The sequence below is a fragment of the Podarcis raffonei genome, chromosome 6, assembly GCF_027172205.1.
Source record: "Podarcis raffonei isolate rPodRaf1 chromosome 6, rPodRaf1.pri, whole genome shotgun sequence".
NCBI lineage: Eukaryota > Metazoa > Chordata > Lepidosauria > Squamata > Lacertidae > Podarcis > Podarcis raffonei.
This window is the reverse complement of record NC_070607.1, coordinates 81,295,266-81,317,918: the sequence shown is the minus strand read 5'-3', so window position 1 is coordinate 81,317,918 and position 22,653 is coordinate 81,295,266. Positions and strand designations below refer to the sequence as shown.

Below are 22,653 nucleotides of genomic sequence, written 5' to 3'. Positions count from 1 at the left end.
TAAAGGAGCTCTAAGAATTATTTTAAACTCTTCTTGTTCCATTTTGTACAGAAAGCGTATTCTTTTCACATGGCAGGTCTAGAGTGAAGTTGCATTTTACATTCCAAATTATGATACCGATGCTTAAGAACACTGGTCCTTTCCAAAACAATTTTGCAAATGCTAGTGGATATATTTTGGTTGTATTTTCCTTCCCCTCTCCCTAAAGGACAGGGAGAAAGAGAGAAAGAGAAAGTGTGTGTGAGAGAGAGATATGGGATGGTGCTATGCAATGGGGATAATAAGGAGTGCGACAGAAGACTTGCGTTTGGTGTTGGTGGTGAGTGGGAGATTTTGTCTTAAAGGAAGAAGAAAAGAGTAGCGTTTGACCTGCTGGGATGCCCTGAGCAACAGCAGATGCCCGTTACAACTGCGCTGAAAGCAAGAATCTATTTAAGATAAAATCTATCCATGTTACCTGCACTGCCAGAAAACCCCACACTTCAGGGTGAAATTCAACTTGCAGGGGCATGTATTATGTAATCTCCATTCATTTACTGGGGCTCCTGAGCTGCAGCCAATTTAAGCAACAGAACTTACAAAAAAGTGGTTTTTAGAGAGTCCTCAGTCTTGAAAAGGCATGCAGTAAAGAGTTCTCCCCTCTCAAATAAAAATAAAAATAAAAAGTTGTACATTCTTCAGGGGTGTGTGCATGTGTAGGTGATTTAAGGAACCCAATAGTGGTGATTTAAGGAACCCAATCATGTATTTGGTTACAAACACTTGGAGAATACAAGCAATTTTTCACTTGCTTCCCCCCCCCTGAAAAACAACAACCAAAAGAACGAAAACTGGCTTTAAAAGACTTCTAAAAAACAATGTTCTTGTAAACTCTTATTATTCCATTTTAAAAAATAAGGAAAACATAATGAAAGGAAAAGAAAACCCCACAAGACTTATTTGGCATATTCTCTGCTTACTCCTGAATATCTTAAGGCCCTGAGATTAGAATATTATGTTCTTGGGACCATAGGGCTAATATTAAACCCTAGTGCATCAATTTTCTCTTTAAGCCCTAACCAAAGTTCCAGCATCTAAAACTTTAAGATATACTTCCACTGGGGCAAAGGCTTGGATGCCCCCCCGCTTTAGCTTTCTTTTATTGTAACAAAGTTAAAACGCCGGCGAAGATACTGGCGTTCTCGATACCATCGCTGGCATGTCTATCAATGGAAACATACCCTGTAGCAGAGGTATGCTCCTGCGGTCAGAACAGTGAACATGCAAATGTTGACCAGAAATGGTTTCCAAGTTGACATCATGTTCTCATCGTCTTCTTCTTCCGACTTGACCATCTCTTCACTCTGTGGCGAGGCATCGACAGTTCTCTTCCTAAGCTCAGTGTCTTGACTAGTGCTGAGGAACAAGAGAAAGCGTATACATTCAACATTTGTTTTTATTTGATTTTTCAAAGGTCTTAACAAACTGACTTCACATCTATTTTTCTTTGTGACTTCCCGCCCTGATGTTTTCCATCCTTATCCTTAATTGCTGCGTTCTACTTGTTCCTAAACCCCCTAACTCCATCTTGTCTCCCGCCCCCTGCCGCCGCTCATATCTCAAATCCTGCTCGTGATTTCTTATCACTAAGATACTTCGATAGTGTAAAAGAAAAAAAGGCCTCTGGTTCTCCATAGTACAGCCTAGGACCCTCGTACCTACGGGACTGCCTCTCCTGGTATGTCCCATGGAGGATCTTACGGTCTTCAAATAAAAACATCTTGGAGATCCCGGGCCACAGGGAGGTTAGACTGGCCTCGACCAGAGCCAGGGCTTTTTCGGCCGTGGCCCCACTCTGGTGGAACGCTCTGTCACAAGAGAATAGGGCCCTGCGGGACTTGACATCTTTCTGCAGGGCCTGCAAGACTGAGCTGTTCCAACAGGCCTTTGGCCAAGGCACAGTCTGACTCCCTTTCTCCTTCTGTAGTCCTCATAGAACTCTGGCTCAATGGTTGCCATTAATTTGATTCTGAATTGATTCTAGAATGTATTTTTATTAATTGACTGCGATTTTATGTGCACTGTGCTATTTTTACCTGTTGTTAGCCGCTGTGAGCCTGGCTTTGGCCGGGGAGGGCGGGATACAAATTTATTATTATTATTATTATTATTATTATTATTATTATTAGTTCATCATTTTGATCTCTTGGTTTTACAGTCAATTTTGCCATTTCAGCTATTTCGCCATTTATTTTAAAGCTATTCTTCTTTGGTTGGAATCTTTTCCTCTTTCCATTTTGGCGCATATAAGGTTCTGGCTGAGGCTGCAGCATATCATAGAATCATAGAACCATAGAGTTGGAAGAGACCACAAGGGCCATCGAGTCCAACCCCCTGCCAAGCAGGAAATATAAATATATAAAAAGCTTCTTTGAACCTCCGTCCCAGGAAGAGCGTATCCATTCAAAACCATCAGGAGCCACATCCAACATTGCAGCTTTGCTGGCTCCCATGTCGGGGCAGAGTTTCCTCTTCTGTCTCCTCCAGCCACTAGCACACCCTCAACATCAGTTCTGAAGGGTTGGGACTTGGGAGACCCCCCTGGGGCATATTTATTTGGGGTGGGGGGAGACCCACAGGAGGAGAGGAAGCAGAAGTCCAGTTTTGCTACCAGACTCCTTCCGGCACAGCACAGGCTACAACTCAAGAGTTCCTTGCCCCCTGAGAAAAGGAACTGCAAAAGTGTTTTGCAGATGCTTATTTTGTGGAAGGCTGATCGCCGAAAAATTGATGCTTTTGAATTATGGTGTTGGAGGAGACTCTTGGAGAGTCCCATGGACTGCAAGAAGATCAAACCTCTCCATTTTTAAGGAAATCAGCCATGAGTGCTCACTGGAAGGACAGATCGTAAAGATGCGGCTCCAATACTTTGGTCTCCTCATGAGAAGAGAAGACTCCCTGGAAAAGACCCTGATGTTGGGAAAGAGAAGGGGACGACAGAGATGGTTGGATAGTGTTCTCCAAGCTACCAGAATGAGTTTGACCAAAGTGCGGGAGGCAGTGGAAGACAGGAGTGCCTGATGTGCTCTGGTCCATGGGGTCACGAAGAGTCGGACACGACTAAATGACTAAACAACAACATTTTGTGGAGGAGAGCAATGGGACAGGAAAGGAGCATCAATGCTTCGGGCATGGTGGAAAGCGACGGAGCCAGGTTTTATATATCACAAAACTGCAGAGTTGGGTTATTGAGTCCAACACTCCCTGCAACGCAGGAATCTTTGGGCCAATGTGGGGCTCGGACTGAGTTATTGGGAGATGGGAACAAATTGAGCACTGAGAGAAAAAAGAGGACCGAGAGAATAATATGAATGTACTTGTAGCTACTGCTACAAAACTGGCAAAAATGGGAGGTTGCTTTTCAGCACACCTGCAGGGGAACTTGAAGCGGGTTAAATAGGTTTTGGCTCAGTTCTAGATAAAAATGGCCAAGTCAGACTCCAGTATTGCTGAACCAGGAAAAGGAAATCTCCTGACATTATTGCACATGGAGCAGTGGTGACACCTAGTGTTCAAGTGGTGCATTTTCCCTCTCTCTCCCAGCTTTTGATAACTTTTGCTGGCTGTTTCTAGAGTTTTTCATTTCAGCTGTCTGGAATGACAGGTGAGCAAGCCACTTACTGAAAAGATAAAAACTCAGATTTTAAGCTTCTTCTAGGAAAAACTTCGACCATCTCTTAATTCTTTTTAAACCGTCTGATATTTCGCAACAGCCTTTAAGCTATATTTTGGTTAGATCCATAATTAAGTCGAAACAATTTTCTTTCTCTAAAAAAATGGAAGTTGGGTTCCACCCCGACAATGTTTTAGTTCCAATGGAAATACTTCAGTCCTACTGAGAAATGGGGAATTTGCTAAATAAGTGACCTCATTCATTCTTATCTAGTGCAAAGACTTAAAAGGCTCTTTAGCAGAAGCAGACTGCAGACAAACCACCTTGTGCCCCTGCAACGTCTTATTTGAACTGACCTAGTTTCTCAAGAAATTCCGAACGTTTATGCTTTTCAGAAGATTTTGAAAGCATGCAAAATCAGTGCAGCTGCTTTCAGAACTACCCCCTTTTGCTTCTTTTAATAAATTCACAAAACGATTACACTATAAAGAATACTTCCTGCTATATTTAAGTAACAAAGCTCAGCTGTATCTTTGGTTTACTAAGAAGCCTGTGTACAGCTTGGAAATGACCACATTTCATTCTCCACCACAAATTATTTTACTTGTTTATTCTAGAGACAGATTCCCCTCTCTCCTGGCAATTTTTTCTTCCTTATAGTAGAGGAGCAAGGAGTTAAGAGGAGTAAGGAAAAAAATACATCAAAAGGGAACTTCCTCAAATGCTTTTGTTCCTTTCCCCTCAATCTCTGCCTCTCCATCCCTACTTTCTACACGAACGGATAAAATGTTATCGGGTCCTCGCTCTGCTTTAGTAAAAACACTGGGGAACAAAAGAGACAGGCGGCTTGCTGGCTGCAAGGCTGATGGCAATCTGATGCAAGTGTTACCCCAAAGAAATCCTGGCCAACATTACCTCTCCATGTCTAGATGTTCAGAGGGGTGATCTCTGCCATCAGGAACCTTCGCCACCAGAGCGCTCACGGCACACGCGACTTCCTCCTCCGTCACCCGATGTTTTGAAGAATTTTCCATGTGGTCGTGCACCCTTCCGTTATTCATTTCTGAGGTTCGTTTGGGTGGTCTTGGGGGTGGGGGAATATGTTCCGGCGGGGGGTCCAAGTCTTCTTTAGAGAGTTCTTTCCATTGCTCCTTCAACAGAAGCAGGAGACTCATTAAACCTTCTTAAAAAAACGGCAAGGAAAATGAACAAACACGCTTTTTCTGTACATGCCCAGGATGCACCATTAAGGTGTTCCCATTTTTAAAAAAGAAATGTTACTGTGCAGTTTGTTGTACCTATTGTCAGTGGGAAAATCTGAAGTGCAGGAGCTCATCCTGACAGCCCCTATAGCCATGAGATTGTGCATTCCCTTAGGCTCCTAGCTAGACCAAAGACAAAATAACAAGATTTACTATTCCTTGTGATGTAACTGTACAGTGGTACCTCTGGTTGCGAACGGGATCCGTTCCGGAGGCCCGTTCGCAACATGAAAAGCCCGCAACCTGAAGCGCCGTATCTGCGCAGCTGTACGGTGTGACACGTGACCCGGAAGTGTCTTCAGACAGTGCTGGCTCCCGGCCTCTTAAGTGAGATGAGCACGCAACCCCAGAGTCGGACACGACTGGCCCGTATGGGCAGGGGTACCTTTACCTTTACGGTGTGATTTGGCGATTGTGTGCATGTGCGAAGCGCGATTTAGTGCTATTGCGCATGCGCGAGCAGCAAAACCCGGAAGTAACCCTTTCCGGTACTTCCGTGTTGCTGCGGGACACAACCTGAAAAAACGTAACATGAAGCAAACATAACATGAGGTATGACAGTAATCCTTTGCGCAGTCACCTGGGAGTAAACTCCACGGAACTCAGTGGTACTTACTTTTGACTTGGCTGCATAGGTTCAAGTTGTGAAACGCATTGGAAGGGCACAATTCAGCTGACCAGTCCCAACAGAGGAATGTCTGCATCATCATCATTTTATTATTTACCGTATTTTTCGCTCCATAAGACGCACTTCCCCTCCTAAAAAGTAAGGGGAAATGTGTGTGCGTCTTATGGAGTGAATGCAGGGGGGAGGCAGGCAGGAAAAGCCCCCAAGAGCCACACACAAGCTCCGCGCGGCTCTTGCGGGCTTTTCCCCCAGGAGGGAGAAGGGACTGACGCGGGCAGTCAGTCCCTTCTCCCTCCTCGTAGAAAAGCCCGCAGGAGTCGCGCGCTCCTTAAAGGGTGCACGGCTCCTGTGGGCTTCTGTGGGAGGTGGGGATATTGCCATAGCCGCAGTCGGCCTCTCCCGGCTGGAGAGGTTGTGCACGGTTAAAGAGAAAGCCAAGGCAGCCAAGATTTTTTTTCTTGATTTCCCCCTCTAAAAACTAGGTGCGTCTTATGGTCCGGTGCGCCTTATGGAGCGAAAAATACGGTATATCCTGCCCATCTGACTGGGTTGCCCCAGCCACTAAAGGCAGCTTCCAGCAAAGATTTCTGCTTGCACTCTGGGGGGCTTCCCTCCGGCCCACCCCCTTCCACTCCCTGAAAATGGGTTTTGGGTGAGTGTGTCAGGAGAGCTCCCAGAATAGCACAATGGAGGGGGAAATAGGTCCAGCTGTCAAGTAGCAACGCTTGCACAGACAGAACGATGTTGAACAAAATGTACTCCGAGTCACTTTGAAACACCTCACTGGAAACAATTCATAAATGGAAATACTGATAATAATATTCAAGGACCCCATCAAAAGAGGGGGAGGGATCTAGCCTCTGCTTAATTCCCTTCCTCATTCTCTGACTTCCTCTTTGCAGTCTTGTTATCACCTCATTCCCTTTCCGGAGCAAGGAGAGTTCACCAACCATCCGGGTGCTTGGGCACACGAAACCATCACCCTGCTCTGAATTTTTCTTTTCTTCCCAGAGCTGCAGTCCCCCCTCAACTATTCCACCGCCTATTCAAATAACGTGTAAGTGACAATGGCATGATGCGTCTTAAGCAACAACCCTCAGCTCCGCGGATACCCTGGTCTTGCTAGAGTCTTCACATCTACAAGAGATAGGAAGACATGGGTTGGATAATGAACTACAGTACTGCAATGCCAGGGCAGAACCTGCTATTCCCCAGAACTGTAAAGCAGTAAGAATCACCTATTGCAATGGCAACAACACATGCCAACATCCTATAACCTGGTTTATACACAAGTGTGTGTGTGTGTGTCTGTGTAAGTATATATGTGTGTCAAAGGTGCATTTGTGAACCACTTTGTTTTAGCACATCTGATTGCCACTCGATTCTATGCACTGCTGTTCCATAAAAATCTTGGCCCATTCACACACAGCTTTAAAAAAATGAAGACAACCTATGCCAGTCAAATTCTGCTACTGCTGCTCACCTGCACAGATGAGTCTCCCATAATGAATTTTGATCCTTCTAGAACAGCCAAATATGAGAAGCGAAGCTGGTCTGCAGTCTGTATAAGCCCCATGCGGTATTTTCTCATTTCTAAAAGAACCTGCTTAATGTCGACGGAAGAAGGGTCTTTTCTTTTGTCCATCTAAACAGAGAAAGGTGAAATTCAGATCGTTTTTTGAATTACCTCCGAAGCAACAGTACAGCTTCTCATTTGTGGAATATCTGGAAGACGTCTTTATCAAGGTTGCAGTCCTAACCCACGTCTACTCAGGCCTTACAGAATGATGCCCAATGAAAATTCACCAGATCCAGTATTTTTTAAGAGCCCCAGACAACAAGCTATTATTGGGCCCTCCCCCTTCATCTCACTAAAACTGGTGACCCCAACAATATGACTTGTCGAAGACACAGATATTTTGACACTGAACTTAAGTAAACTCCCATGAATGCAATGGGCATTCATAAGATTTTGTTGAGAGGCTGTTCTCTGCACATTTATTCAAAAGCAGCAGGACTCATTTCCAACACATGCTTAGGACTGGAATGCCAGAGGAAGGAGAACAGAAATGGGATTCTCCCCAGCTTCTCCAGCTGCAGTGCCAAGGATCATGTCAACAAGGATCATGTCAACATACTCAAAAATCATGGCGATAAATGTGAAAATTAAGGCAACAAGTTTTCAGAATGAAGTGGATAGAACATAGCGTTTTCGTAGTTTTCCTGTCAAAAGCACATTTACTGAAACTAGACACAGCAAGGGTGTGGAAAGAGAGGGTGTTACCAACTGGCTAACCGAAGGCAGGCCTCACTGAAAGCTAGGCTTGATTTTAAACTTTGAAGTGGAAATAGATTACTCTAGGATGGGAGTTGTCTGTAGGAATTTCTCTCCCCCCAAAACCCTTTTCTTTTTCAGGGTGAAGATTCAGAAGTATCAGGTTCTCCTATGTATGGGCCTCTATACCATGCCACAGTTTAACTGTGCACTGGTGGTACTGAGAGGTGTGCGCCGGTTCCTCCATGACATAAAGTTCAGTGCCAGCCCAGCACAAGTCTGAAACGGAATTAGGTTAGAGCGGAATACAGACAGATGTCCCACACAGTCACTGCTACAAAGGGTTTGCCAAAGTTTATGAAGCCTATTTCGCTCCGCTCTGCTTAGCATCATAGACTTGTGGAGTTGAAAGGCACTAAACAAAATGGCAGCCAACACTCCCTTCCACCTTACAAGCAAACTTATCTTACCAAAAGGAGACAAGTGTCAACCAAGCAGAAAGTTCCTGATCTTCCAATCCCTGCACTGCAGTGTACTACAATGGGTCCATGTTCGGGGCTCAGTGACCCCGACTCTCTCACTTTGACCAGGAAGTTGAGGAACGAAGCTGGAGACTCGGGGACTCCAAAGTCAGGCCACGTTGTATAATGAAAGTGCAGGATTTCTCGAGTTTCATGTGTCTGCAAAAGCCAAAAAATCATTTTCACCCAAGGTTTCAAGAAAATGAAAGTACGCAGTGATACTCGTTATGGCCTGCAACAACGCTTCAGTGATTAGGAAACTGACATTCAGTTTATTTTCATATTTCTTCTAAAAAAAAAAAATTACACGTGCATGGAACATAACACCCGATAACTCCCCACACCTGCCCTGGCCAAACTTCAGAAAGTTGATTTCAAGGCTGCATTTGAACAGGCATTGACTTCATGAGGTGCCACAAAAATTTTACTCAAGTGTAAAAAGATTCACAGAGTATCTCAAATTCCACTGTAGGGACACTGCAATTCATGATATTCTAGGGCAAGGCTGTGGATTCTCCAGCCCAGGGGCCTCATCACACTGGCTAGGCCTCAAATCTGGCATGCGAGACCATTTTGGCCAGGCCAAGTCCACCTGCCCTGTGGGACAGGTAAAGATGCAGTTTCCTGCTGAAAGTGGGCTTTGCAGGCACTGCTGATGATCAGCACTTGCAAAGCCCTCTTCGATTTCAAACCGCACAGGCAAAGGAAAATTCATCAACAGATGTCATGGTGCCATTAGGTGATTGGGGATTGCGGTCTAGCTCACCTGTCAAAATCGTTGCGGGAAAGAGATGAACCTCAGTGTCACTTCCAACTCTACAATTCTATGGTTTTGTGCACTTGGGTACCAAAGCATCTCTTCTGCTGGCTGGGAACTGTTCCCCATATCTGCTCTAAGATCCTATATGATTATTACATGGTAGCTGTTTACTACTAGAACCGCTAAACAGGGTTTGCCTCTTGATTCAAATGCAGCCTGATTCTGCGGTTTGCCATCAGCTATTGGCACAAGATCTAGGAGAAAGTTCATGGGAACCTGCTCAGTTGAAGGAGAGTTTGCAAAGCCCCGTGCAAAGCGATCCACGAGGCCTGGATATCACTTGATCCTTTGCAAGACAGCTTTTTTTTACATGGCAAGGGACTTGGCAAAAGGGTCTGACTGAGACCCTTGGAAAACGCTATCTTGTTGAGTGTTTTCCAAGGGTCTCAGCAAGACTCAGCTATCAGCTGATTGTTGGGTCCCTTGCAAAGCGTTTTGCAAAACCCATGCTGGCGAAAAAGGCTCACCAAGCATAACTGTGTCAGGTGCGGGAGGTAGAAATCTGCCCCACTAGACCAATACAGTCCTCCACACTTGTTCTAGGAAGTACTTTACTATGGGACATGACCTAATTGCTCTTCTCATTAAAAAAGCTAAAAAAAGAGAAATGGGGAAATATGGAAAACATACTGCTTTCCCCACTTCTATTTCCACACAACTGCCAAGAATGTAGAGACAGGAAACTCTGAGAATTCCTGCGGTGTTTCTAGCCCCCATGGCTGCAAAGATGTTTGAAGGTACGATGGCAAAAAAAACCCCTGATGTCCTTATCTGTGTTTAATGTGCTGCCCATACCTAGGAACTAGAATCCGAAGAGCCAGTGCAGCAACTTCTCAAATGTTAGAACAAAATACCTTCAATGCAACAGAGATTCTGCTACATCAGCATTAAGCAGATCTTGAAGCTCTCGCAAAGAGTTGTCAAGTATCCATCTTCTTAATGCAGGGGACTAATATAGCAAAATACGGTTTGTAAAAAGTGTGTGTATGTGTGAGAGAGAAATAGTTAATGCTGAGCTTCCCCATACTTACTGTGAGGTTTTCCAATTCTAACTGTCGTACTGTATAGTAGGATTTTATATCTTCTGATATCAAGGTTAACGTCAAGTTTGTATCCTCAAAGAGCATCACTTTCTCCTCTTTTTGCGGCCAGTACTGTGCACATTTTATCTAGAGGGGGAAAATAAGCAAGACTCGTGTTCAAGCTGCTTAACAAGGAGTCGCAAGCATTATTTACAAATCATCAGCATGCATGGCACTTATAGACAGCCCCTTCGCATTATCTGTGTACATGTGGCACACAGACGTAGTTTACTGAATATCTAAAAGCAGACTTGCAGAAATGAAAAGGGGGGGGCTGTCGTTTCCCACAGGCTTCCAGTCAATAAGAAGAGGAAGGAAATTGCACAGGGAAGGACTTGAGCAAAGAGGCGAGTCTTTAAAATCAGTGGTTGTGAACCTGTGTTTGGCTTCCGCCGTAACTGACTACTGGTCATTCTGGCTGTGGCTGATGGGAAGTCGACACCTGGAAGGTCACAGGACCCCTAACCCTCCTTTAAATGCTCCTTGAAGGTGCCGGATGAAGCATGGGTGATGCTGGAAGAGATCACTTGCAGTGCGCATCAGTTTTGGGGTTGGAAGTGTGCCAGTGGTGTAGCACATGAGTTTGCATGCAGGTCTCAGTTTGGCACTGAAAGGTGGCAGGATGTGGAAAGACCTTTGCCTTGGATACCGGCTGGAGTGGAGTGTACTCTAGATAGGCCGCAGCTTCCAGCTTCCAGTGCCTGTGTGTGTTCATCCACCCCTAAGAATTTACGCTGAAAGTCTCAACCGCTAACAACAGGAGAAACCCCTGTGATTACCCCTTAAACCACGGAAACCACTGAGCGAACAAAACATATTTTCAAGTGCCACGGACTGGCGCTAGGCACTGGGTTTCTGGAACTGATCTGGGATTACAGAACATGGCAGCTAGGGAAAACCTCATTCGGGCAAAACTGACAACTGCAACGAGCCAACAAAATTGCCTTAACGATTTATGGGACTCTATTCAGGAGAACAGCTAGAAGTATACATGCACACAACTGTAGCTTTTAATTAGGAATCAAGAGACGCAGATGCAATTGAGCTGTTCAGTTCAGTTCAACCCCTTTCTCCCAAATCCCAATCTTATGAGATCATTTTGATGCCATATGGGATAGTTTAAAGGTTACAGCGGTTTGTTCTCACTGAAAATGGAGTCTGGGCATTTCAATTACCTAAGTTCTTGACTGATCATAGTAATTTTCTCAATAATAATTTCCCAGGAAATCCAAGATTTGCATCGCTAGAATGTTTATATGCCATGAAGCTGATGGTGTCCAGTGGTTGAGACAACTATCAAACCTACAATTGTAGACACCAAGAACTTGGGTTCATGGAGAACGCTGTCCTGCAGAATTCAATACATCTTCAATGACATTTGACGAGGGAAATGTTTACTGTTCTTTGATTTTTAGTGTTCCATTTTCAGTGCTTTTTCTACCATATGACAAAGAGATGGATAATTATGCTATTTAATTACTGATCAAAAATAGTCCAACATAGGATGGTAATACTGGAGACCTTTTATAGAACGGAAACTGGTACAATCCACTAGGGAGTATTACACAAAAGAAGTGTTTGAGGCAATAGTTTACCAACCCACAAAATGTTTTATCCAGAGGGGGGAAAATGAAGGAATTCTGTGTTGGATAGCGCATCATAGAAGGCACCAACGTCTTTTTCCATTTAACTCCTGAACAATACGACTTGGTTGGAGACAGAAAGAATTTTTAATCTTCTACAAATTTATTTTTAATCGCAGCTTGCAAGAGAATCTGCTCCATGTAACATTTTTTTTTTGCACTAAATGGTTTGGCAAATAATGTTTTTGCCAAGTTCCCATTGAGTATCCCCCCTCAACCGTTTGTCGAGAAGCATTAGCAGCCTTCCCTCAGGGGATCTCAATAATTCTGTGCTTTGTTCAAGCTTACTGGCAGTGGAGAAAGAATGAGTGGGGGGTGAGTGGGAGAGGAAGGAATGGTTGAGTCTGTGGTTACTGTACTTCTCGTTTTAGATTTGTTTCACTACGCATATTACTGGGGAACTGGAAACCTCCACTCAACAAGACAGTGATTACTGCAGACGACTTCTCCATAAATCTTTCCTACATCCTATAAGGAATACAATTCGCTCTTCACTCCAAGGACTTTTGAAAAACGCCTGTGAGGTTATTTATGGCAAGTGGTTGACTGACTGTTGTTTGGAAAGAGAAGCATGGGCAGGCGAGCTTGGCTATTCAAGGCCAGAGACTTGAAGGAAGACAAGAGAGCTTGTTACACAGGAATAGTCAACGTGGTGCCATTCAGATGTTCTTGAACTCCAACTCACATCATCCCAGAGGCTGATAGGAGTTGGAGTCTCCAACAACAATCTGGAAGGCACCATGTTGACAACTCCTTTCATCACACGTTACTTAACAGTTGGGTGAGCTTCACAAATGAAATGAGAGGCATGGATGATGGCTCAGCTGTCAATCTCTCTCGCACACAGGCCATGTGGCACATGGGACACCCATGTGTTCACCACTTTAACTTAAAGGGAATGATTTGGATGTCTGCAATGATAAATTCAGAAGTCAACTAACCAGCTCCATGAACCATTTCCAGATTAACCTGTGTAAGTGATGGAGCCACTGCCTGTTTTTTTGCCTAAGGTGGGGAACCTCAAACCCAGGGGCTGAATGCTCCCCAGTCTTCTCTTATCTAATCCTCAGGTTCTCTGCAGCCACCTCAGATGCTTTTGCTCGAATGGGGATGTGTCCTTGAACTGCCCTTGAATAGTACCTCTTGCATGCATGGATGGTTGTTGGACAACTGCATTTGGGGGTAGGGGTGGTTGCACATGGCCACGTGAAGAGTTACATCCATTGTACTGTCCACTTTTGTCTTTGGCCCCGAAATGCGGTTCCTGGGACGTTCCCCACGAAGTAAGACGGTCCTTGGGGTTAGAACAGTACCCCACCTCTGCCCTAAGGTAAACCTAGGTATGAATTTCCTAACTATTTAAAGGTAAAGGGACCCCTGACCATTAGGTCCAGTCGCAGACGACTCTGGGATTGCAGTGCTCATCTCGCTTTATTGGCCTAGGGAGCCAGCTTTCAGGTCATGTGGCCAGTATGACTAAGCCGCTTCTGGCGAACCAGAGCAGCGCACGGAAACGCCGTTTACCTTCCCGCTGGAGCGGTACCTATTTATTTACTTGCACTTTGACGTGCTTTTGAACTGCTAGGTTGGCAGGAGCAGGGACCAAGCAACAGGAGCTCACCCCGTTGTGGGGATTCTAACTGCCGACCTTCTGATCTGTAAGCCCTAGACTCTGTGGTTTAGACCACAGAGCCACCTGCGTCCCTTCCTAACTACTTATAAAAGTGATTTATTCATCAGTGAGTGCACCATCTGCTTTACAGCACCCACACACAGGGCTGTTTGTGATGCGACCCAAAAATGCATTATGCAAAAACCCCGAAGCAAGAAAAATATGCATATCAAATGTGCTTACTAAAGCATTTGAAGAGCTTTCAAAAACACACACACACAGCAGCAGTATGGTTTCGGGAGTAGTAAGAGAATGTGAAGACCAGAGGGGGAGCAGGAGGAGAAGAAAGTAAAAGGAAAACAGCGAGGAAAGGGGGTATCATTGTAGCTATGGCAGCCACAGAAGTCCCTGGATTGCCTGAGAACCACATGGACACTGGCTTGGGTTCCACAACAGAATGAAGGACATACACAACTGAAAACAAGTAAAATGGTGGCATAGTGTGGTTCTTCTTTGGACATGTGCAAAGGGTTGAAAAAGCAACAGCAATGTCAGCTGAAAGTTTAGGTTACTAAAAGGTCTGATCTGGAGGGCTTCTAACAGCTAGGAGCTGACACAGCTGTTATTTGCTGTACTAAGTTTTCAAGATGTTCAATTTTCAGTATGAAAGTTGCTGTTTTAAAGGGTACAAAAATGTCTCCAAAGTCTCCCTGCTTTAAACACTTACATGCATTTTTTCATACCTGTTTGCAGTCATCAGTCATCAATACACGGCTGCTTCAGAGCCACTTTTAAAATCCTGAACGGACTTCCTCACTGTGTGATCCCAGCCATTCAGGGATCACATGGTGAAAGCAATTATATCACTGACCCTGGTTAACTACATGATGAGGGCTCTGCTGATGCACAAAAACACCTGAATTGAAAATAGTAATAACTGAGGAATGTCCCAAGAATTTTTCACACCTTTCCACATGGCCCCACAATAAAGGAATCACCAAAAAATTGGGATACGGAATAAAAAGTCCATGCAACTCATTCTCCTGGTGAAGCTCAGTGATAGCTTCTGTACTTGACACTGGCTACCACATCTTTATGAACTAACTTGGGACTGAGAGAGAAATGAAATACAAATAAATAAAAATGCTCAGCCCCTTCATTACACCCAAATGCCGATACTGCAAAGGAGCAAAGTAAAAAAGTTCATTGCACTGGGTTGCAGGCTGGTCATATATTGCACTCATAGTGCACAATTGGTTCTGAACATAATAGATTCCATTATATTTCTACGTTGTCTAACCAATACTTATTTTTCTTCACTTCTGGCACGTGCATTATTGCTTTCCCCCCCTACAGGACCATTTTCATCAGGTTTTTAAACTGCGCATGCACCATGTGCTCAGGATCCCAAAACAAACATTGTGTGTGTGTGTGTGTGTGTGTGTGTGTGTGATTTCGTTACTTACTGATCCCTTTTCCATCACTCTGTTAAGCATGACAACGCCACGGCTTTTCTGTTCCCAAATCATCTCCCAAAAGTGACCACAAGTATTTGGCAGAGGCCCCTGCAAAGATACAAAGCCTTAATGTGGTACAAGTTCAGAGAACAGCAGCCTAGCAACAATTCTCTATTTCTAAACCCAAAACGGGGAGTGGCTCCTCTTTTCAGATACATAAAATGTGAAGTTTTAAGTGATTTCCACCCCCCTTCATATTGTGAAGTTGCCAAATACTAATCTTTAAGGATGCAGAACTTGAAAGTTTTATAGACAGAGAACCATGTCCTTATTTCATTGTTTGCTAGATAGGAATGGTAAAGAACAGTTCTAAGAAAGCTTGTTGAGAAAAAAATGAAAATGCCACTCCGCATGATAAATTTAAGACGTTTGTTCAATCAATGGAACTTGCAATTCACAGAAACGAGAGACAATAAAAGCCAACTGCTAGGAAATTCAGCCATCTTTATCATTTCATGAAAAGTCTTGGCATAGCATTGACACGCAAGGTCAGGAAGAGTTTACTATTCCTGCTAGATGTTTACCCGATCCACTTTCAAAGTAACCTCTCTTCTAGGTCAAAGGTTCTTCCTTTCCCACCAGTCCCTCACATATCAACCCATGAGGTCCAATGTATTAAAATGTATCTACAAAAGACTTACTAAGGATATTCGGCTGGCCAAAATGGGAACCCTGCACTCACCAAGCTTGCAAGTGCAGCGAACTAGCCCCTTGGAAAAGAAAGTGACTGATGGCCAAGTGGCTAAAAGTCAATTCCATTAGCCCACAACTGGCATTTAATATCACCCGAATGCATGCTATATCCTGTTGCTATTCAAGTAACTAATCCAGAATAGATATTGCTAGGAATTGGGAGCAATTACCCAGTCTATCCAAGTTTAGGATGTCAGGAACAAAGGCTTCCTAGTCCCTTAACTTCTGATTAGCTGCACATGGGTACATGCTTGAGCCTTATGTCCAGTGGTACCTCTGGTTGCAAACGGGATCCATTCCGGAGCCCCGTTAGAAACCTGAGCAGAACGCAACCCGTGTCTGCGGGTCGCGATTCGCTGCTTCTGCGCATGCGCGTGATGTCATTTTGAGAGTCTGCGCATGGTACTTCCGGGTCGCCGCGGGATGCAACCTGAAAACGCTTAACCTGAAGCAAATGCAGCACGAGGTATGACTGTATTACAAAGCTTATGGGGAGATGCTCAGAGCAAACGAAGGGCTGCTTCACCACTATGAATGTGATTACACCAAATTTAACTTCTCATCCTTGCATTTCCTCTGTCTCATGTACATCTTTGTCCACCCACAGCGTTTTGCCTCTGATGTACCCTCAACAATGCATCCTTGAACCCAGACTCTGACTTGTACCCTTGAGCAGATGTTGCCTGTTTACTTGACTCCGCAATACTGTATTCGCCCCGGCTCAATAGGGAGACTGGTTGCTCAGGAGCAGTTTATGCAAATATTTGTTAAATTTAGATGTCACTTTGCCACCTCATTTACTAAAGAAACCACACTTGAATATTGTGTTTGTTGGATAACCGCTTTGGTACAACCCAGGGCCGGATTTAGGTTTGATGAGGCCCTAAGCTACTGAAGGTAATGGGGCCCTTTATATGTCCAGTTGTTCTTTGTCAACAACAAATTCTCACTGTTTTTTGTGTTGAATATATGCTATATGGTAATTTATGGATCTAATAGTATCTAAAGCCATTTGCCACTGTTGCTGCATGTAGGTTTTATTTTATTTGTTTTTTATCTTATATTTTGGAAATGTACATCCAATTTTTTCCCCTTTACATTTTTTGGGGCCCCCCAAGAGAGTGGGGTCCCAAGCTATACCTTGTTTAGCTTATACGTAAATCCGGCACTGGTACAAGACCTTGAGCCTTGTAGGTCTCATTTCACATGATTGTTTTTCTATATGGGTGAGACTTTGCTCTCAATTTTCCATGCTGTGGAGTAGGGTGAATGCACCCTATGTAATATAATCATTATTTAGGACACCTACACATGGAAGAAAAGGGATGCGGGTGGCGCTGTGGGTTAAACCACAGAGCCTAGGGCTTGCCGATCGGAAGGTTGGCTGTTCGAATCCCTGCGACGGGGTGAGCTCCCATTGCTAGGTCCCTGCTCCTGCCAACCTAGCAGTTCGAAAGCACGTCAAAGTGCAAGTAGATAAACAGGTACCGCTCCAGCGGGAAGGTAAACGGCGTTTCTGTGCGCTGCTCTGGTTTGCCAGAAGCGGCTTAGTTATGCTCGCCACATGATCCAGAAAGCTGTCTGTGAACAAACGCCTTTACCTTTACCTATGGAAAGCCCAAAGTAAATTGAAAAGACATTCTCGGTGCACAACACAGGCACCTGGAGACTTGATACTTTACTGATTCTGTCAGATCAGCCACATTATCATCACTATTCATGGAGTATGCATAGTGTTAGAAACTGAGATATGAAAGCCAGGAGCTAAATGGTACCTCAGACCTAGGTTATGGGTGTAACAACGGAATGTATAGGTGCACTTTTTTTATAACAAGAATAAAAAGCTGAAAATGAAGGAACTGCAGCTAAAATCTTGTGTTCATTTTTCACATGGTCTAGTCCTTCCCCTACCTGCCCCCCTAATATTCTTATGAGGGTCTCTTCTCCAGTCTTCAGAGAGTAGCTGGAAGTGGAGAGGCAGGAAAAGGTCCTCCTTTCCTTCTACTCTGTGGTTTTAAATTGAAATCTTGGGTGCAGTACTGCACCCAGAGCTCCCTGTCGCAAAATGCGCCTAGAACAATGGGAGTTTCGAACATTTAGTGTGCATTATTAATTTGTGTAATTTTTGAATAGAGGTTACTTTTCCTTACAGATGTTCCTAGTCGACTGCCACCACCCTTTGCTTTAATAAGATTTAAAGCTAAAGAAAGGCTCTTCAAGTTGTCCATAGGGACTTCCTCGAGTCATCATTGGCGTTTCGCATGACTCCTCATACAAAACTGAGACAAACAGACACGAGAAACCAAGACGGATCGGGCCCAAACAAATCAATGGAAAAGGCTCGGAGTAATTTAAAGTGCCTGGGCCAATGAGAGAGGGAGGAGGCAGAGTGAAGATTCTATCAAAGGAAACAGCTTCAGAAAGAGAAAAGGACACGACTGATCACAAAACCGACCATCAACAGGAAGGGGACTGGGTGCACAGCTTCCTGCACTCTGCTCTGGGGGAGCAAATGATCCTGGTTCAGTAACAACAAAGACATAAAGCTGGGAGGAGCCAAGGAGGGATGCAAAGCTCTGCTGGAAATTACTCATGCCTCCTCTCTAAGGAGGTCTATTTTTGAGAGTCAAAGAAGAAGAAGAAGAAGAGAAGCTCCATGGCCTTTTACATGCTAGGAGGAGGGAGGACTTGACTAGGCAGCATCAAAGTTACTTAGATCACAAAAGCATGGATATACTATGCGGTAAGAGATGCTGAAGGAGCAATCCCTTGTTTAACTTGAATGGATTTCAGAATGCTTAAATCATATTTTGCAATTCATAATTCTGGGCATACAAATGACAAAAAGAAAAATCCTTTGTGTAAAAGAATTTATATGCTTTTTTCATTCTTATTCCATGTAATGAAGCCGTGTAATACAAACAGAAGCAGGCCTTATAAACACATTCTTCCAAAGGGGCTCCCAGGTCTTTGGAAGTCATATTTCATGACAGTAAGTACTTCAGGGTCCAGCATTATCAAAACATTGGCAGGCCCTCTTTTCTAGATTGTCACTCTATTGACTTTCCCCAGTTCTCATATGTGAAGAAAGCAATTCTTCACACGATGCATAGTTACACTATAGAACAGGCATGGGCAAACTTGGCCCTCCAGATGTTTTGGGACTACAATTCCCATCATCCCTGACCACTGGTCCTGTTAGCTAGGGATGATGGGAGCTGTAGTCCCAAAATACCCGGAGGACTGCGTCTGCCTATGCCTACTATAGAAGAGGCAGGGGTGGCCATCAACTCTTGATGGCTTTAAAATAGGATTAGATTAATTCATGAAGGAAACGGCTATCTATGGCAAACTTCTATTTTGGGCATTTCTACAGCAGTGAAATGTTGCACAACAGGGAAAACGAATGCCTTTAACCAATTCTCTCTCATGCCACACATGAGCTATGCATTTATAAGATTCAAAGACCGAATGAGAGGTAGGGAAGACTATGAAATGGGTTCTCCATCCTTCCTCCTCTCTCAAGCACTTACCTGTGTGAGGATGTAGCTCCTGTTTGCCTCTTCCACTTTTATCAAACTGGCATTGATATAGTCATTATCATCCTGCTGCAGCTTAATTCGACTGTGGTCAACTGTAGAATGCACAGTAAGAAAACCACTGTGTTATTCATTTTATGTGAAGAAGCTTATTCAAAAAGAAGGGCTAACATCTTTCAATTCAAAATAATGAAGTATGGGACAGCACCCATTATATACGATTCTCAAGAACTCTTCTGAAAAGAGTGTGTGACTGATGCTTAATAAGATGTGTTACTAACAACAACTTCGTTTGCACGTCATGTTAACCCCTAGTTAAAATAAGCTATGGTTTAATGTGAACAAGCATAGGCTCATGCTGGTGTACACTGCTGATATTGTGGGTGCTTTGACCTTTCCCACTCCTGCTGTGCTGGAGGGGAGACAAGCCACAGTTTGACTTGTAACATGCAAACCTGGGCTTGAGGTAAGAATAAACCTTGGCTTCAGCTTGTGGTTTGTTTGGAGAAACAAACCATGAATCCAGCTTGGGATGTAACAAGAAGCCAGACTACAACTTGTCTACTTTCTGGTATAGTTCATACTGATGAAATCATGGGCGTCCATGATTTCATCAGAATGAACCAGCATGCTGATCAGACACATAAAACCATAGTTCACTTTAACTATGGTCTAATGTGGTGTGCAAGCTGGATTAAAAGAGATGTTATGTTCGCATTTTCACTTTCAATCAAAATAGATATAAGTAGACCTATACCAGGCTGAAGTTGTATGCTTATGTCACATATTTTCAGAAGAGATCGGAATATCAATAATTCCAAAACATAATCCTTCACCTACACTGTTGCGTATCTTTTATTCAATTAATGTTTCACCCAGCTATTATCAATAGTCAAACCACTTTGACAGTATCTGCACTTCGTTTCAAAAGATCTGAAGTTTGCTCTATTTAGCCTACCCAGATATAGAAGAATCCCTACATTTTACAGGAAAACCAAACTGACTGGAAGCCGTTTCATCTAAAACAAACAAAAATCAATGGTGGTTACCACAAAAAGAACCCCTAAAACTGATCAGTAAGCAAAATTATGTGCAACATTATAGCTTCTATTGAGTTTTCCTGGAAGACTCAGCTGATTTTTAGTCTATTAAGTGATGGTAGAGATTTTCCAGTACATGGCGATACCGTATCTTCAACATTAATGTAGATAGGAGATCTGTGACTGAATGCACATGACTTTTTTTTAAAAAATCCTCATGAGATGCAGGTGGTCATTATGACACACTTGGGAATTGAACAGCTAGAAAAGTTCACCACAGCTTGTTTGAGAGCCAGTGCAGTCAACGTGGAGACAATCCTGGATTTGAACCAGGGAGACTTAATTGCAAATCCCCACTCATCCACCTCTTAGCCAAACAGGCCTCATAGGATTGTTGCAATGATAAATTGAGATAACTCAATGCACATGGTCCTGAGCTTTCTGGAGAAGAGGTGGGTAACAAATGGAATTCACTGCTACGAATTGTGGCAACAGCCACTAGCTTAGATGGCTCTAAAGCCAATTAGACAAATTCACGTAGGACAAGGCTATTCATGGTTACATGGTACAGCCAGGTCTAGATGCAAGATTCCTCTTAAGATCAGTTGGTGGGGTAGAAAAGCAAGATGGTGCTTCTGTATGCGTCCAGTGCTTGTGGGCATCCTGCAGGCACTGGTTAGTTACTCTGTGAAACAGAATGCTGGACGAGAAGGCAAAGCGTTTTTACGTGATTAAACAGGAAACCACCCAGCTTTTAAACTAGACATTAAAAATGAAAGAGACTGAGCAACGGCAGTTCTTCTCTTAACTTCTAAAAAGCCAAGTGTCTGTGCTCATTGCTTGTCTCGGAACCCAAACCCACCAGTCCATTCTGGAAGCCCTTGCTTAGTGCATGGAAACAGGCTGAGCTTACTCAACGAGGAAAAGAAAACACAACCTTCACAAGCTCACAGACACTTCTCTTTCACCACTGCAGACATTCCAGGACGAAGGTCTGATACTGGAAAATGCCATTCCAAGGTTGAACCCTTGCAAAGTTTATCACCGGATGTAGAGAATGCTGGGGGGGGGGGGAGATGAGCAAGGTGGACATACTGCAAGTTCTCTACAGCTTTGGGACAAACTGGACTCCATCTCTGCTTGCCCCAGCTGCGAATTTCTCTGCTTTGCATGTCTGTGCCCAATTACAATGCTGGAGGACCAGCGGTAATATTTTGGTATATTATCAAAATAGCACAGAGCAACCTATTTTGAATTTGTTATTTAAAGCAACAGCAGGGTGTTGTTGTTTTAAAGTTGCACGCACATTGGAAACAATACAGTTTTACCTTGAATTGTTTGGCATTGCATCTGCACTACTCCACCCTTTTGTAAAGACTCCTTGAACGTATTGAGAGGGATACAGTACTTACATGGGCTGACATCTCTGTATCTGTTGCGATTTTTGTTTCTGGGAAGTTTGGCCACTTTACATGGAAAGTCACTGGCTTCATGCCTTATGTCCTAGAAGGAAATAAATTAAGAAATTTAGCTGTGCTGTAAATCTACATGGCGGTCTCAGTTCGTTCACTGTACATTATTATTATTATTATTATTATTATTATTATTATTATTATTGCTTTCTTTTGGTTGGTTCAGGAATAAAAAACACTGAAAGCTGATGGCTTATCACAGTGCTTGATTCTGTTTTGTGGAGTCTGCAAAGAAACCATTAAAACCATTGTTTCCAGTTTTTAGTTTGAATCACCCAAGGAGAATCCTTGCCATGTTCAATCTTACATTAGAGGCTGAGCAATATATATATATATATATATATATATATATATATATATATATACACACATACATACATACGACGTCACCGAAAAATGATTTTGCACAGTAAGGATTTTAGGATAGAGACCATGTTATTTGCCAGATTTCATTTGTGTGACATACAGGAGAAAGCACAATTTCACTTCCAGACCACGATTACCAGTAGTGGGTCTTGTATTACTTGCAAAATAAGTAGATAGGCAAGGATATCTCTGCCAGAACACATTTGTCCTTTGGTATCCTACATGCCACCATTTCGTAAATACGTATTAATAGCGAAGGGCTGCACATGTCTGGTTAAGATAAGAACCCAAGTTTTCTTGAGTCATCAGCGCCACGGGCTGGAGCCATAGATTTCAAAAGAATCCTTTGTATGTAGTGTGTTCTGTGCACCAAGTCAGCAGTATAGTTTAGAAGCAACGAACTTGAAAGATTTTTCTGCTGCCTTATTATAAAACCAAACCAGTCTGAAATTGGATTCCACTATGTAGAAATGAAGTGTGGATTAAAAATATTAAGTAAATCAACCATTTTTAAAAAATGACAGGGACTTG

The 22,653-nt window shown here is 43.5% G+C and overlaps 1 protein-coding gene across 2 annotated transcripts in view; it reads right to left on the bottom strand.

Moving 5' to 3' along the window:
- Window positions 1–306: 306 nt before the first annotated feature.
- PTPN1 (protein tyrosine phosphatase non-receptor type 1) overlaps window positions 307–22,653 on the bottom strand; it is an 85,855-nt gene continuing 63,508 nt past the window's right edge. The window contains exons 2-9 of one of the 2 annotated variants that reach the window (XM_053394246.1): window positions 21,697–21,787; window positions 19,239–19,339; window positions 14,962–15,060; window positions 10,190–10,327; window positions 8,288–8,497; window positions 7,026–7,187; window positions 4,568–4,800; window positions 307–1,395 (exon numbers count right to left, since the gene is read on the bottom strand). In XM_053394246.1, the coding sequence (XP_053250221.1) occupies window positions 1,206–1,395; window positions 4,568–4,800; window positions 7,026–7,187; window positions 8,288–8,497; window positions 10,190–10,327; window positions 14,962–15,060; window positions 19,239–19,339; window positions 21,697–21,787 (1,224 nt within the window). In that variant the 3' untranslated portion in view covers window positions 307–1,205. Of the gene's footprint in view, window positions 1,396–4,567; window positions 4,804–7,025; window positions 7,188–8,287; window positions 8,498–10,189; window positions 10,328–14,961; window positions 15,061–19,238; window positions 19,340–21,696; window positions 21,788–22,653 lie in introns of both variants that reach the window. The other variant, XM_053394245.1, reaches the window with a different exon arrangement.